The 16,888-nt window shown below is 43.2% G+C and overlaps 1 protein-coding gene across 3 annotated transcripts in view; it reads right to left on the reverse strand.

Annotated features, from left to right (window-relative positions):
- The window catches only part of Lamtor4 (Late endosomal/lysosomal adaptor, MAPK and MTOR activator 4), a 172,179-nt gene that overhangs the window by 107,096 nt on the left and 48,195 nt on the right, over positions 1–16,888 (reverse strand). For 2 of the 3 annotated variants that reach the window (XM_067122702.1, XM_067122704.1), the window contains exon 2: positions 5,749–5,829. In XM_067122702.1, the coding sequence (XP_066978803.1) occupies positions 5,749–5,820 (72 nt within the window). In that variant the 5' untranslated portion in view covers positions 5,821–5,829. The remainder of the gene's footprint in view (positions 1–5,748; positions 5,830–16,888) is intronic. The other variant, XM_067122703.1, reaches the window with a different exon arrangement.

Raw genomic sequence — 16,888 nt, forward strand, 5'->3', positions numbered from 1 at the left:
GCGGGGGTTCGGTTCTGAGGGTGTGATGATAACCAAAAATTACTGCTAACAGAAAATCGGATATTTTTGGGGGCTTTTCTGGCAATTTTCAGGGTTTATCGGCGCAGAAAAGCGCCGATTTTCAGTTATTGGTGCCTCTATTAGGTATGTATCGGCGCCAATAGCCAATTATTGGCGCCAATCAGTAGAAATTGGCAATTTTTAGCAGCGAAAATTGCCAATTTTCGTTGCTAGACAAGTGCCGTAAAAAGCGACAAAAATTGGCAATTTTTGGCATATAAAATCACCAATTTCCTCTCACTGGCACCAATAAGCCCTGAAAATCGCCGAAAAAGTGCCAAAAATTGCCCATTTTCAGTTAGCGCCAATTTTCAGTTATCATCACACCCTCATAACGGAACCCCTGCCGATAACACGGACTGCCTGTAGTTTCAACAAAATGATATATAATGCATATGCATAAAGTGGAATGTACACGTATAAGCAAATGCACATACACATATTGTACATGCGTGGATGGCCATAGTAATTGTAACACCACTGATACCACAGAGAATAAAAGTAAAACTTGTGGGCATGTAGCCGATGGCAGACACACATCAATCATAGCACTGTCCCAGCCTTACACACAACTATCAAACTGCTCTCGATGAACTATATTGAAAATATATTTACGAAAGGGATAAGAAATTATATTACTGTGATAAGTAAATATATAAGGTTGCTGTAGCATATCTATGAAAATGAAGGCTATGGTAGGAAAGCATCATAAGATACTAAACGAAATAAGAAAAAAATAAATGATAGCTGAAAAAGTTATGTATGATGATCCAAACCAGTCTGCGAGTAAACCATGATTCATTTACTTTCGGGGGCATTCTTGTGGATTACCCTGTTGGACAAAAGGATACATAAGAGTCAGTAATTCTCCCTCTCTCTCTCTCTCTTTTTCTCTGTAGTTAGGAGAGTATTCTAGTGTAGAATATATTCATAAAGATCTCAATTACTTTTACTTAAAATAAATGACAATTTCAATTAACAAGAGTAGGCAGATAATTCTTTACACCAGTATTTTATGAATAGGTCTATGTTTATTCTGCAATGTTAGGTTACCATATGAAAATTTTTCGAAGACACTACAGGCACCATAACAGCAGCAACAAAACCAAGAATAACCACAACAAGAACCACAATAAAATGGCTGAATATAGGATAGCCCTATAATCCAAACATCATAAAGACATAGAACATTATAGGTCTATGTTATTTTTTATGATCCTGTTATTTCCAAAGGAAATCATGTCATTAACCCTTAAACGCCTATTGGACGTATCATACGTCGACTAAAATTGTCTGTTGGGTGCCAAGTGGACGCATCCGACGTCGACTACAAAAAATTTCAACCTTCGGTCAATTTTGACTCGATTTAAATGGTCAAAAAACGCAATTGTAAGCTAAAACTCTTACATTCTAGTAATATTCAATCATTTACCTTCATTTTGCAATAAATTGGAAGTCTCTACCACAAATTTCGATTTATGGTGAATTTTTGAAAAAAAATTTTTCCTTACATCTGCGCGGTAACTCGGCCGAAAATTTCTGAAATTCTTTCGTCATTTTGTCGTAATGTTTGCACCGTTTTATATTACTTGTTACATAAAGTTTTATATATGGAAATGTGCACAATTTCATGTAGAATACAACAGAAAATAACTCAAGGTTGTAGCTTTTATCAGTTTTGAAATATTTTCATATAAATCATGATAACTGCCAAAATTTCAACCTTCGGTCAACTTTAACTCGACCAAAATGGTAAAAAAAAACACAATTATAAGCTAAAACTCTTATATTCTAGTAATATTCAATCATGTACCTTCATTTTGCAACAAACTTGAAGTCTCTAGCACAATATTTCGATTTATGGTGAATTTCTGAAAAAAAAAAACTTTTTCCTTATGTCTGCGCCCGGTAACTCGGCCGAACATCTCAGAAATTCTTTTGTCACGTTGTCGTAATGTTTGCATTGTTTTACATTAGTCGTTACATAAACTTTTATATGTTAAAATGTGCGCAATTTCATGCAGAATACAACAGAAAATAATTCATGGTTGTAGCTTTTATCACTTTTGAAATATTTTCACATAAATCACGATAACTGCCAAAATTTCAACCTTCGGTCAACTTTAACTCAACCGAAATGGTCGAAAAACGCAATTGTAAGCTAAAACTCTTACATTCTAGTAATATTCAATCATTTACCTTTATTTTGCAATAAATTGGAAGTCTCTAGCACAATATTTCGATTTATGGTGAATTTTTGAAAAAAACATTTTCCTTACGTCTGCGTGGTAACTCGGCCGAACATCTCAGAAATTCTTTCGTCACATTGTCGTAATGTTTGCACCGTTTTATATTAGTCGTTACATAAACTTTTATATATGAAAATGTGTGCAATTTCATGTAGAATACAACAGAAAATAACTCATGGTTGTAGCTTTTATCAGTTTTGAAATATTTTCATATAAATTACGATAAATAGAAAAAATTCGACCTTCGGTCAACTTTAACTCGACTGAAATGGTCGAAAACCGCAATTGTAAGCTAAAACACTTACAGTCTAGTAATATTCAATCAATTAGCTTCATTTTTCAACAAACGGGAAGTCTCTAGCACAATATTTCGATTTATGGTGAATTTTTTCAAAAAAAACATTTTTTACGTCCGCTTGTTACTTAATTCATGCATCATTTTGTGATAATATTTTCTCTGTGTTGCTCTGATCATTTTACAATTTGTTATATACCAAAATCATCGCAATTTAGTGTACAACACAAAGAAAAACAAAATAATCCGTTAGCTTTAACCATTTTGCTCACAGCGCGATTTGTATAAAATTATATATGAAAATTTTTTTTTGCGCTGTCATATATTTCAATATTTATATATGATAATGATATTTTTTTCATTTCTGATGGTTGCATACTAAACTTCAGGCAATGACAAAAAAAGGAGCCACAAATGAACTCTTAATCTTAAAAACTAAGCGTGCTGTGATTTTTTGAAAAAAAAAAAACTTTTTTTCAGCTTCGGCGCTAACTCCCGAACGCCGCCGGCATACAGGAGACGTTTATGTAAATAGAGGCTCGGCATTTAAAGGTTAACAGCTCTCCTAGGGCTGGCCCGAAGGATTAGATTTATTTTATGTGGCTAAGAACCACCTGATTACCTACATTTCTGTCATTGGATGTCTTTTTAATAAGAGGTTTTCCAACTTTAGGGCAGAAATTTGATGTTCTGTTCACATGGTTAGAAACCTTGACCAACTTCCACTTCCAAAGAGGGAGTTGAAGTGAGTCAAGGTTGGGTCAAGACAATATCTATTTCTTTTGGAATGGTTTTGTACTGGAACATAAGGTTCCAGTCTAATTACATTAGGATTTTTGGGGGGTTTTTCTAAAGAAAGGTTGTCAGAGGACATTCCAGCAGTTGTCAACTGTGCTGAGTTAGTACCATCAAAGGACCCAAGGGTACTCAAATCTTTAAGACAACTACACATAAAGATTAAAGTTAAGAAAAAAATAAATAAATAAACCAGAAAACCTTAAAAAGATGTCATCGGCCTTTCATGAGTTTATTCTTCCACCAATGGCACAAGTGAGAAATGACCCCCAAATGTCTGCCCCCTACCCTACCCGACAGGGGATGGCACAACATGATTAGAGTGGCCCAAGTGTAAGCCAAACCCACTTGCAAGGACTGAGAGTATTACAGGGATACAATCATCACCACCCTAATCATGTTAGGGGCAAACTGGATAGAATGCTGCGAGTCCTAGCCCCAGAACCAGACTTCCATGGAATCCATGGTCAAGCCCTAAAGAATAGTTCTGCCTTTGAGCTATCAATCTGATAACTCTCAGGTCCAAATATTATCGGGCAGTTGATGGTCCTACCACAGTTCCCACTACTTAGCTTTGGATATAAACCCAATCCAAGCTATGATTATCTTTTCCTATTTAACAGGTCCAATAAATTTTAGCATATGTGGAAAATTTCACAAAAATTAATCCAAATACATAATGATATATAGGACTCTTGGAATCAAACCAGGGAACAAATTCCTGGGGTTCAAGAGCCCCCTCACCACATCTAGGTGGTCCCAAGTCAAGGGGGGGTATCAAAAGGAGGGGTGGATCAATAATGGAAGCAGAAGGGCAACACTGGGCAGAACATTTTTTGTGATGTAAAAGAAGAGGTATGAAGGAGATAATTTCATTGAGATACAGTGGCATCTCAACTGATAGTTGGGAGTCTGCCCTCCATGTAACAAAATCCATTGCATAACAAAGATTTACTTATAGCCTACACAACACCCTGCACCCAACTCACACTGCTTACAGTGTACACTAATTCCGTATAAAGTAATTCTGTAATTATTATTCATGTAAAATATTTACTTATCATTCAATTACAGAAATATATCTGGAAAATTACAGCTAATATTTTTCAAAGAAACTTTGTATTTCCCACCATATCTTTTATCAATGAACAAACATCCAATATTGTTTTTCTGTCTACTTTTCTTTCTGGTTTGCAGTCATCTCTAACCTTGTTAGGCCTCATGGTGACTCACCCTGTATTGCACTAGAATCACCAAAATTAACAAGAATACAAAACAGTTTAGTGGAGTTGTGCACTGAACAACAGCTATGGGTAAACTAAGTGCTTCCTCTTTGCTTCAGCTGGGACCCACACACCTGAATGCACCAAATTCCACACATTTTAGCCACTTGTCTTTCTCCATTTTTAAACGACGCAAAAGTTTGTTATTGGAGATTTCTCCTTGGATAAAATGGCCTTCATCGCAACTGTCCATCAAGTGAGGTGTTCTTTAAACAAGGTAAGAATGTATATCCATATAAAATAAGGTTTGTATTCTTAGAAATAGCTACAATTTAGAGAGCAATATTCACAAATTTAGTGGTCCTATTTATTATTATGATGTAACAAAAAACCTATACAGTAAACACTCAAACAACTAATCTGTAAACAGACGAGAGAAAGGCGATGCTGTGGATAATCATTACATTTTCTCTTACAACCAGCATCAAGTGGTAAATCATTAATGGCATATGGATCCCCAAGCTCTACTTTATTCATCTGCAAGAGGGAATTGCCAACCAGAAATTAGGGTGTCACTTACTTATAGACAACTGAAAACTTATTCAATAGTCATTAAAAGAATCAGTACTGCATTTACAGTACTAGAGTCAATGAAAAAAGGCAAACTTGGAAGAAAGATACTAATGAGAAAACTCTAGTTAATTTTCCTAAAAAACTGATAACTTTCGAATAACTTAAAAAAAATCAAGCAGTGAACTACATTGCTTGAATGAAAGACAACAGGTTCTATATTAGTTTCCATTATACCTTCACTGCAAATGTAGGCCAGGAATACTTTATCCCCTGCAAGGCTACATAAATCTGGCCATTCTGAGGAATTGGACATTGAAGAAAAACCCATTAAAATGGTCAAGTTTGTATCTCTACTGCTGACAGGACTTACATCCTCAGTAAAAATCATACAATAGAAAATTTCTTACTTTCAAGAGGGATGTTAATTTAACAAAGTGGTCAAACTAAATTTACTTTGAATTTCAGGATGAAACAATTTATTCTAAAGATGCACATAGTAAGGGATACAGTTATATGTATCTGCAACACTGCAGATGCATATTACAGTACTTACAGCAATTACAGCTCCATCTTCACTCAAAACTAGATGGCCGACCTCGTCAGGAATTCTGCCTATTCCATGCATAATGCTGCTCTGAAATAAACAAACATATTAGACAACGGAATGGGTTGTGTGAATATTGTATTGCAAATCCAGTCTCAAACATGAACAGCATATTACTGTAATGCTTCAAAGTTGTCTCTTAGCAGAAAGGTCAATTCACAGATGTTGCCACTTAACAAGTTCTCAAGGATTTTTCAAAGTAATATTCCTGAAGTAGTCATGTGTCACAAATTTCAAAGACCATGCACCAAAAGCAATCCTTGAAGTTTGTAAAAATTTCTAGGGTTAGGCTATGCTTCTGAAATGCTCATAAGTTCCAAAATATCACAATTTTTGAAAGTAAATTGTACAGTCACCGCAAACAGAAATCGGACCTACTTGGCAACTGGTAGCATAAACATGGTTATCATCAAGGAAATAAAAACAAACAAACATAATAGAGAATAGTAGCACCTATTTTAATATTTAGTCATATTCCCCTTGGCTTTAAGAACAAGTTTGAGCCGTTTAGGCATGCTGTCAGCCAGTTTCTGGAAGTATTGCAGACATTTCATTCTCCCAGATTGTGGTGATTTCTTGTTGCAGGCGCATGAGGGATGATGTGTTAAACGACTGAAGCTTCTTTTTCATGACATTCCACCCATTTTCGATTGGGACTGTTACCAGGCCACTGTAAGACCTCAATATTGTGATCAGTGAGCCACTTGGTAACTTTCTTGGCCTTATGACATGGAGCACCATCGTGCATGAAGACAGTGCAGCAGTGAGTCTCATATGAAGGCAGGAGGTGATTTTCAAGAACTTGACTGTAGTGGTCAGAATTCATTGTAACATTTTTTGGGAGGAAGTGCAATCCTCCACGACCTCTTAAACCACTGAAACATCCCCAAATCATGACAGATTCGGGGTGCTTGACGGTGGCAACTGTGTAGGCAGGGTCGAATCTGCTGACTGAAGATGGCCGTCTTACTGTGGTAGAACGGCCCTGAATACACTGGAATGGTGATTCATCTGACCACATGACCTTCCTCCAGTCATCAGCTGTCCAGTGGATGTATTTCTTGGCGAAATTCAGTCAAGCTTTCTTCATACGATCTGTCAGAAGAGGTTTGCGTGCAGCACGGCGGATGGGCAGCTGGAGGTCCTTCTGGAGACGGTGTTGGATGCAGCGGATTGATACATCTTTTAAGAGGATTGGGTGAGTTGTTTTTAGCTGAGAAGCTGTAAGACAAGGGTTTTTACGTAGTTTACTCACAAGCAGATGATCAGTGGCCTTGGAAGTCTTCCGTGGGCATCCAGGATAAGGTTTTCTTGGGGGAACGACGTTGGGTGGTAGATCACGAGCGGCAGCCAGCAGCAACATTACGGTTGACTTTGCTCGACCAGTACATCTACAGATTTCTTTAATAAGCACTTTTTCTTGCCTCCAGGCTAATATGCGAGCCTTCTCCTCCTTATTCATGTGTGCATGACCCATATTTAGGGAATATATAAAGAATTAAAAGGCAAGAAGTGCTCCAGTCCAAATACTGGGATCTTGGGGACAGAGCAAATCAAAGCAATAACCTTTCGGTTTGCTGTCTGGGTCAGCACTGAGTCCTGAGGCACACACCTCCCACACACACTAGCACAGGAGAGTTGCCAGATATTACCAGCCAACTCTAGCTCAAACCATAGGGCGGGAAATGCAAATAGATTTCGGACATCTAAACAGTGGATTCTTATGGGTTAGGTCCGATTTCTATTTGTGGTGGCGGTATTTTTCCTTACTATACAAACCTGAGGTCCTTTACATTAGGAATTACTTTCAGGCGTAGGCTGGAAACAGCCATTAAACTCTTGAGCAAGGTGGTTAGGCAGTAACTACTGCCTGGTAGGCGGGAATAACCACCTGCCCGGATGTAAACATTTCAGTTTGCCTTTCGGTCCAGGTTCAGATTGAGGGGTGGCATGAGGTGGGCATAGTAAGTAATGTAAAGGACCTCAGGTTTGTATAGTTAGGAAAAATACAATTTACTTTCAAAAATTGTGATTTGTTCTGACACAATATACAAACTGTCGGTCCTTTACATTAAGAAGACTGACTGGTTGGAGGGACGAATCTGAGTGAGTCTCCTGAACTGACTGGAGTTCTGCACACCTGGGCTACTCCTCCAGGTCGAAAGAGCGAGGAGGAGTACCATGCCTCTGACATATTGATCGGAGTGTAGGAACTGCAAGATCAAATGTCAGATACTGGACCTTTTCGCATGAGTGAGGAAACATAACTCCTATGAAATAGGCTGGAAGGATCTAGAGTCGGAGGCAGTAAAGAAAAGCCGAGATAGGGTTCCCTTATAGCCAGTCTCTCCTTCCTCCCCTTGCTAGAGGAAGGAGCGGAATTGCTTCTATGATTCTAAAAGAAAAATAGAAAAGGTGCTCAATGTGTAGTCTAACCGCATCAGTACCAGTTCCGGCAGCTATTGGTTCGAGTCCTATTCTCATCCCTAAGGAGGGGTAAGAGAACACGACTTGTTGAGCAGCCACCACAGAGCCAAGGAAAAAAGTTCCAAGGGCCTGTGGGCAAGACTGAAGGAAGAAGACAAAAAGTGTGGTCTAAGAGACCACGTCTTGCTTCCAGACCAACAGAAACTTCCAGAATGCGAGGGATGGACCAAGCCATCGACTTCGTGAGCTCTCGGGTGGAAGGTACCGGTATCGTCGTCGTCAGCTGCCGACTACCTACTTTGATCGCTTCACGAAGTCAGGAGGAAGATGTGTCCTTAGACAATTCTTCCTTGGGAGAGACAGTACTAGCGAAAACGTTGACGACATCCAGGTTAGGAATGTCGAGCATTTCGGAAAGTACCACAGCTCCCTAATAGGGAAAAGTAACGAATGATCTGGATCATCGACACAGCGTCCAAGGAGGAGGGGAACAAGAAGGACTCGAACCCGACAGTAGATGCCAATGGATTCGGAGTCCACCTGCAACATCCGAGAAGGAGTCGAGGTATGATCGCCATCCCTGTTCTTCCATCTTCTACGCCAAGGCTGGAGTAAGATGAGAGATGGTCCTAAGAGGGCACATTTCTATCCGACAACTCTCGTAAGGCGCGTGCAGAGCATGGACAGGAACCCTAAACGAGAGTCACATGCCAACCAGGGAACAGTTCCCTGTGACAGCACGACTGAAGAAGCTTCTTGTCCGTAGCTAACTCTCGACTGGGGAGAAGAAGGCTACTTCAGATAGAAGACTAGGTTGCAAGGGCCTACGTTCTTCACAAATGAAAGGGAGAAAAGCAACCTCGGCAGAGAAGACGAGGAAATCCAGATTTGAAGAACGACTCTGACCCGAGAAGAAGTTCCGTCAACAACACCATCAGCGAAGATGGATCCAGTACCTGGGACAGTGTTGCAGAGGACTTCAAGGGATATCCAGCTGTATCCGTTGCCACTCGGCCAGAAAGCCTATGCTTGCAAGGAAAGCTGGAAGGTCCCCCAGTCCTGAACACACAGGGATGTACTGCCTCAAGAATCGCTTCTTGTGTAGCTGCTACATGAGGTTGGGTCAAGCGGAATTCTTCTCAATGCCTCGGCAATCAGGTCAGATGAAGGCGAAGTCTTCAAGTATTTGTCTGTAACTCGGGGTGAGCAATGCTTGTGAACTCCTAGCGAAACAGACAAATATGGAGGGAAAAAACGTAGATATCAAGTTTTCCCCCAAAAAGACAGCATGCCTCACCAAAGCAGCCCCTGGTCTGGTAAGAAGGAGCGAGAAAAACTACCGACTTGTTGTGCAGGGAGGCAACATAAGGAAGGTAGGGATTTCTCAGTCGAGCAGTCTCTGCATCAATCTTCATGAAGAAAAGAGTGAGCAGTACGTTCCGTCCCAATCACTCAAACCCGAGGCCAGGCTTGCCTACCAATACATCCCCACCAGGAATGCATCTGGTTAATTGAGCTGTCGAGTGTGCAATAGAACAACACTTGAGTACCTGCAAATGTCGAGATGAAACAGGAGGAAAAAACGATTAGCTCTTGTTTGTCAACAAATGCCACTACTGTACTGTGGTTTTGTTGTTCAACGAAACCAGTGAGTGCCGCAAAACTCTTTCTGAATTCTTGGACGGCCAAAAGGCTGCCCTGAGCCCAGGACGGTGACGAGAAGGTACTAATCGTCTCGGTCACACAACTTCAAGACAAGGTCTTACCGGTGCGCGCCTATTCCTCAAACTGTAATCCGTAAGTAGACACAAGATGTGAGGGGAATATGCAAGCATATTCAAAGGTTCCTTCAATCAAGCATTAGCCTAATTCCTTCCTCATACTTCGAAGAGGAAAGAAGGACGGAGGAATGGAAGCAGACTTCCATTCTCCACCATGGGGAAGCTTCTGCAAGATGACAGGGTATTGAGACAATTAGCTCTAGCCGGGCTGGCATTTCCTGAATCGGGAGCACGGGAGAGGTGGCGGGACGCAAGTTCGATGGAAAGAATTGCCTAGACCTAAGGGAAATGGATACTTCTCCTGAAGGAATCCATTCCCAGGTCTTGGCAATGTCGCTGCCAGTTCCAGTGATTCGATAAGTATCATTCCATCCAAGCATCAGCAGTTGCAATCTTCTTCTGAAGCCTGCGACTTCTTAGCTAAGGAGTTGAGGGGGGGCTGGCTTGAACTCAAGGTCGAGTTGAGATGAATAAGACCCAAACATCTTGGCCATTGTCCAAAGGACAACGCAGTGCCCTGGTAAGAACCTTGATTACCGAGGTATCTGGCAAATCTCTGAAAGAGAAAGTCAGAACCAAGTAAAGATTCGTTCCTAAGGGTTGAGCCAACTCGGGACTTACGAAACCGGAGATCCGAATTGGGACAGTCCTTCTTCTTAGCACCAGAATTTCCCAAAAAACTGCAGTCAGCAAGACCCTCTGAGGCAAGAAGAATTCATATTCTGTCGAGGTTGGGGGGGGGTGGGGGGAAACTAGGTATCTCGACCTGAATTAACTCCTTCAAAGAAAAGAATTCATCAAATCGAGAACGCTCTCGGAAGCCAGGACACTCTCGGCCCCTCGGGAACTACAAGGATTGCAAGTGATGAAGATTATTCATTGGGGGAGCCGTGGTCCTGTCCTGGGGATCCTTGCGCCGACGAAACGGTGCAAAGTTCTCCGAAAACATGGCGGCGATCACAACTTGAAGAGGAAGACCCTCGCTGTTTCCAAAGTGTGAAACTCCTGTACCTCTCCCCTTGGAGGGAGACATTGACAGATCCCATGAAACCCTCCTCGGCTACCTGGTTATACTACGAGAGAATCGGGGGACCAACACCCAAAGCACACCAAGCAGCCGAACTCTGAAGAAGTTCGTCGGAGCTCTCTCTGTCCATCTCGCGCCTCTCGGAAGAGAGTCAGTCCCTTAGAAGTCCTGCAGGACTCCCAAGGGAATCTCTTCCCTGCTTCTTCTGGTGTTCAAACCGACAGGATCGAGACATCAGGCTGGGAACCCGACCGAGCACTGGCAAGCACTCGGGGAGCGCTTGTGGTGCTGGCAGGAAGAGCTGAGACACCTGGGTGCCTCGGCCCTTTCTCTCGCACCGCTCCCGAACTGGGAAGAGGAAAATCTCTCCAAACCAGAACGGGATACTCAATATTCCATAGAATCTCAAGCACTGGGAGCGGCTCGCGAACGAGCGCCCAAAGCAGCCCCCATCCTAGAGGCGGAACCTCTACGACTGGGAACAGGATCGCAAACCAAGGTCTACGCGCCCGCAGCTTCCGAAACACAAAACCCAGGACATTGCGAATCATTTTCCTAACCCGAAGGTCGGGAAAAGCTAACGAGAGACCCACTGCCTCCTCGGATGGAGACAGTCCCCTAGACGTCCAAGGGCATCAAGGGGAAGAAGCAGCCTTCCTCTCATTCGGCCAAAGGAGGTCTGTCCGATTCTCGGGACCCCCTTGGACCTCAGGAGAGGAAGGGAGACGCAGCAGAAGACGAAATTGAAGATAAGATGAAGAAGACGCAGCTACTTCCACAGGGCGGCTTCCTTCACCTCCACTCCGACAGTCAGGCAGGAACACAACGGACACGGCCCAGGACACCACCACCAGCAGAAGCAGCAGGCATGATCAGGACAGCCAATGCAGGAGCTATGGCAGCAGTTCGGAAGGCAGGAGCTACTGCAACGGCCAGGAACATCACTTCAACAGGGCGACTTCCTTCATCTTCACGCCAACATCTTCTACACGATGGCGGACATCGTAACCTCTGGGGCAGCTGGCAGGAACACAAAGGAAGCGGCCCCAGGCAAGACCACCAGGAGAAGCGGCAGGCATGATCAGGAAGCCGATGCAGGAGCTACAGCAGAGGTTCAGAGGGCAGGAGCTATTGCAACGGCCAGGAACGTCACTTCCACAAGGCAACTTCCTTCCCCTTCACGCCGACATCTTCTACAGGACAGCAAAAATCTTAACCTCCAGGGCAGCTGGCAGGAACACAACGGAAGCGGCCCCGTGTACGACCACTAGAAGTAACGGGCACAATCAGGACAGCCGATGCAGGAACTACGTTAGTGGTTCAGAAGGCAGGAGCTACTGCAATGGACAGAAATGTCACACAAAAGTCACCAGCAGCAACAGGAACAATCAGGGTGGCTGAGGCAGGAGACCAGGAAGAGCAGCCCAGAGACTGTCGTCGAGTTGACAAGAGCATAACAAAGGGAACAGCAGGAGCAGATGGACCACAGATATGCCAGAGGCAGTGCAACAGCATACATGAAGACCAGCAATGACAGCGATCGATCTACATCGGCAGGAACAGAGTCAGAACGATCCCGACGTAGAAATATGTCATCTAACCAGGTAATGTGGTCAATCCCGAAGCAACAATTTGGGACTGCTTCATGCGAGATATCCTTTCATATATCCAGCCAACTACTGCTGTGTCTGCGATGCTAACTGTCAACCCGAAAGAAAAAGCAAAGATGATTAGTAGAGGGGGACTCCTCTCGCTACAAGGGGAACTGCCCGCTATGCAGCGGGAGGAGGTACTCTAGAAGAGGTCGCCCGATTGCTCCCTGCCCTGGTCTTCGCCCAGTGAGCGAGCGCAGAGGGCGAAGGAGAGAGATCTACTAAAGGGGAGAAGGAAGAACCTACGGGAAGGGAAAAAGGATGGAGGGGAGGCCACCATGGGTGCCGTTGAAGCGGAACTTACCGACAACGCACGCAACCTCCCACCCGGCCCGTAGTTCTCGAAGCAAAGGCGGCAAGCATCACTCAGCATAAGTAGGAAGGAAGTAGTGATGCCCCTTATACATGGAGGGCAGAAGCCCAAGAAAGGAATGAACTCCTACGTCCCGATGAATGTAGGGGAGCGAAGATATTACGTCTCAAACTATATCTCCGAATGTACAGGGGCGCCTTCAGTATTTACGTAAAGGCCTGTTGGAAGAGAAGCATTACCACTCGGTTACACTTCTCCAATTACGCCCTTGGCCATCAAACCCAAGACACAGCGCAGGGAACGACGGCTTATGCAAGGTTATCACAAATCGTGGGTTTGTATTAATAAATATCAAACACACGTATATATAAACAAAAATACAAAAAGACCCACCAGGATAATAATGAGCTTAATGACAGTCAGGCAGAGAGAACCAAAAACACGTCAGCAACGCATGACGGCCGAAAGCAAACTGGAATGTTTACATCTGGGCAGGCGGGTATTCCTGCCTACCTGGCGGTAGTTATGCCTAACCACCTTGCTCAAGAGTTTAACGGCCATTTCCAGCCTACGCCTGAAAGTAATTCCTAACGTAAAGGACCGACGGTTTGTATATCGTGTCGGAACAATCATATACATTCCAATGCCATATAGTGGGACAGGTGATTACAGACAGTCCATCCAGATCACCCAAGTACTATTTACTTTGCTTATTTTGAATGCTGATGGCACGAAGATGTAAACTAACTCTGAAAATAAGTATGATTCATCCCAAATACAAGAGATTTTGCATTCCTGACAGGAGAGAGAGAGAGAGAGAGAGAGAGAGAGAGAGAGAGAGAGAGAGAGAGAGAGAGAGAGAGAGAGAGAGAGAGAGAGAGAATATTAACACAGTATAGCCAATTTTGAAAGTAATTTGTAATTTTTGTAACATACAAACCTGAATTTCTCTAAATAAGGGTAAGCTTGTGAACACATTCTGAATCAACCATTCAAACACATTGGCAAGGTAATTAACCACCAACAGGCAGGGGGAAGCCCTGCCATCCTGGTGGTCTGCAGTCCACTTTGCCTTCTGACCCAGGTGACAGATTAGTGGGGTGGCTGAGATGGCCAATCATGTAAAAACTTCAGGTTTGTGTGTTAGGAAAAATACAAATTACTGGCAAGATTTGCTATTTGTCTCTACACAAACACAAACCTTTGTTCTTTACATTATATGACTTACCCATTGCTAGAAGATCTGGGTACTCTCTGAACCAACTTGTAGGTTCACCCAACCTGGGTACGTCATATTCCTGGTCCATTCAGGAGCAAAGGAAGGATGACCCTACATGTCTAGCTTGCTGCCCATGTGGGATGTTGCCGCTGCTAGACTTCTGGACCATTAAGTAATGGTTTTATAATGTACCGTAATTACTAAACCCTGAGAGAATAAAATGTTGGGAGACAATACGGCTGGCCTAAGTCATTGAGAACCTAATATATCTATCCTCCTCTCACCCTTTCCAAGAGGGGAGGGGAACTTGCATCCTTTCACAACCAACAAAATGGCTGATGCTAACCTACATTCTCGCCTGTCCGGCTTGTATACAGACAGGCACACTTCACTCTGTAACTTACAAGAAAGGGAAAAAAGAGCGAGAAGAAGAAGAACCAGTCACTCCTAACCTTTCCTTTGCCAGCAGAATACTTTTGATGCGGTGCCATCTGTCACAAAAAGGCATGAACTAGTTACCCAACCCACAAGCAACCACCACCAGTTCAAGAAAAGTTTGCCTATGGCCAATGGGCAGCATTCCACAGTTTAAAAAAAATGTTCAAGAGATAAAAAACAATTACATCTTCACACAAAATACCTGATGATCTGACAGGTTCCAACTGAGTGCAAAGGATAGGGTGATGCCCCTACCATCATGAGCTCTCATCCAGGGTTGCATACTCAGTCTTTACACAGAGTGAGTCACATCTCCACAGATCAACTCACAGGCCTATTGGCTCTGTTAGAACTAACTAAAGAAACCTCAACATTTAAGACTGAAATGTCATGCTCTTTTCAGATTATCATGCAACACCCACAACAGAGACAGCTGTAATCTACACGTCACCACTGAAAGTTCAGTAAGAAGGTGTGTGAAAGGGATTCAAACTTACATGACTGACAGTTAAGTCTCGACGAAATTCAGGACAATCCTGAACGAACAGAACTCCAACCTCCTGAGTTCCACAGATATGAGAGCTCTGGTGACTTACCCACACCTATGCTGATGTCAGGGATAACTGAAAAATGATATTTTTATGATAAAATAAAGTTTTGTACATACTTACCCGGCAGATATATACTTAGCTATAGTCTCCGGCGTTCCCGACAGAAATTCAAATTTTTGCGAGCACACGCGACAGGTAGGTCAGGTGATCTACCATACCCGCCGCTGGGTGGCGGAATAGGAACCATTCCCGTTTTCTAATCAGATTTTCTCTTCTACCTGTCTCCTGAGGGGAGGCTGGGAGGGCCATTAATCGTATATATCTGCCGGGTAAGTATGTACAAAACTTTATTTTATCATAAAAATATCATTTCTGGATCGGGTCCCGTGTCAGCCGGTGAAAAAGTCCATTCAGCACTTATTTCTGGGTGGTCGATCATTCGTTTCGTTCACATGTCCATCATTGTGTTTTGTGTACGTTTTTCCAATGCGGCGCTCTCCTTAAGTTTTAACTAGGGTCTTTTCATCTTTTGTTTTCCCTTCCCCTGTTTGCGACTTTCAGCGTAGGCTAATAAGCCTCTTGTTTAAGCTGAAATAGCAAGGGATCTCGTGTAGCTTCCCTCTCCCTGTTTGGCTTTTGGGAAAAGCTTAGGCTAATAAGCCTCTTGGTTAAGCTGGAATAGCGAGGACATCACGTAGCCTACCCTAGTTCTGTCATTTCTTAAGGTTAGTTTCCAGTTATTGGTTATGTCGACACACCCTTACCCCTTCCCCCTCCCGAGTGCTCTCTCTCCCCTTGATTCGTTTTCAGTCTTGTTAACTTATCAAGGCTTGGGAGCATTCCTTTCCTTTTAGCCTATAGCCTGTGTCCCCTTCCTCTGCATTGTTTGGCCTGCCCTTGGTACGGTCTCTGACTTTACCAGCCTATACCCCCTCCTGGGACTGCTGGTGGCAGGGGAGCTTCCCCTCTCCCCGTCCACCATCTTTGGCCTTCTTTGCCTCCTCTTCCCCCTTCTGACCATGGAGGTTGTTCCTCTCCCTCTCCTGCTTCTCTCGCGCTTGCTGGGTAGCTGTCTCAGTCAGCGAGTGGGACGTGTGAGACCCGGAGCGCCCGGATTGTGCATTCCCACTCTCTGGTCGCTTCTTTACGGTTCTTCCTCCTGGTCTATTCATCCCTCCCCTCCGTATGTCATCTCCGGCGTGTCGTTTAATTTGACGACACTCCGGTTTAGTCCTATTCTCGTGGCCAGTCAGTGTTTTCCACCTGACTGTCTTCGTGTCCAGACCTTTGACGTTCCCTTCCTTTAGCTAACCACTGTCTGCTTTTCTGTTATTCGAGGCGCATTCCTTGCTTCCCGCTCCGGCGGTTCTAGTGTTTAACGGTCTTCCGTTATCGCTAGTGTCAGAATTTCATTCTTAGTTGCCGGAATGCGCTTACTCCGGACAGTTTTAACCTTCCCATTTTATTTTGTATCCGTCACTTACTTTTAAGGCATGTTACTCCGGCTAGTTCGGTATATTTATTATGTTTATTATGTTTATTTTGTATGAGATTTTATTTTAATCCGGTTACCTTCGGATCATTCCGGCAGGTTTCACGGTTTTATTTTATATACTAATGTGTTGCTCCAGCACACTACTCCGGCACCTTACACGGTGTACTCATAATCTCATACTTTTTA

This window comes from Macrobrachium rosenbergii, chromosome 20 (genome assembly GCF_040412425.1).
Source record: "Macrobrachium rosenbergii isolate ZJJX-2024 chromosome 20, ASM4041242v1, whole genome shotgun sequence".
In the NCBI taxonomy this organism is placed as follows: domain Eukaryota; kingdom Metazoa; phylum Arthropoda; class Malacostraca; order Decapoda; family Palaemonidae; genus Macrobrachium; species Macrobrachium rosenbergii.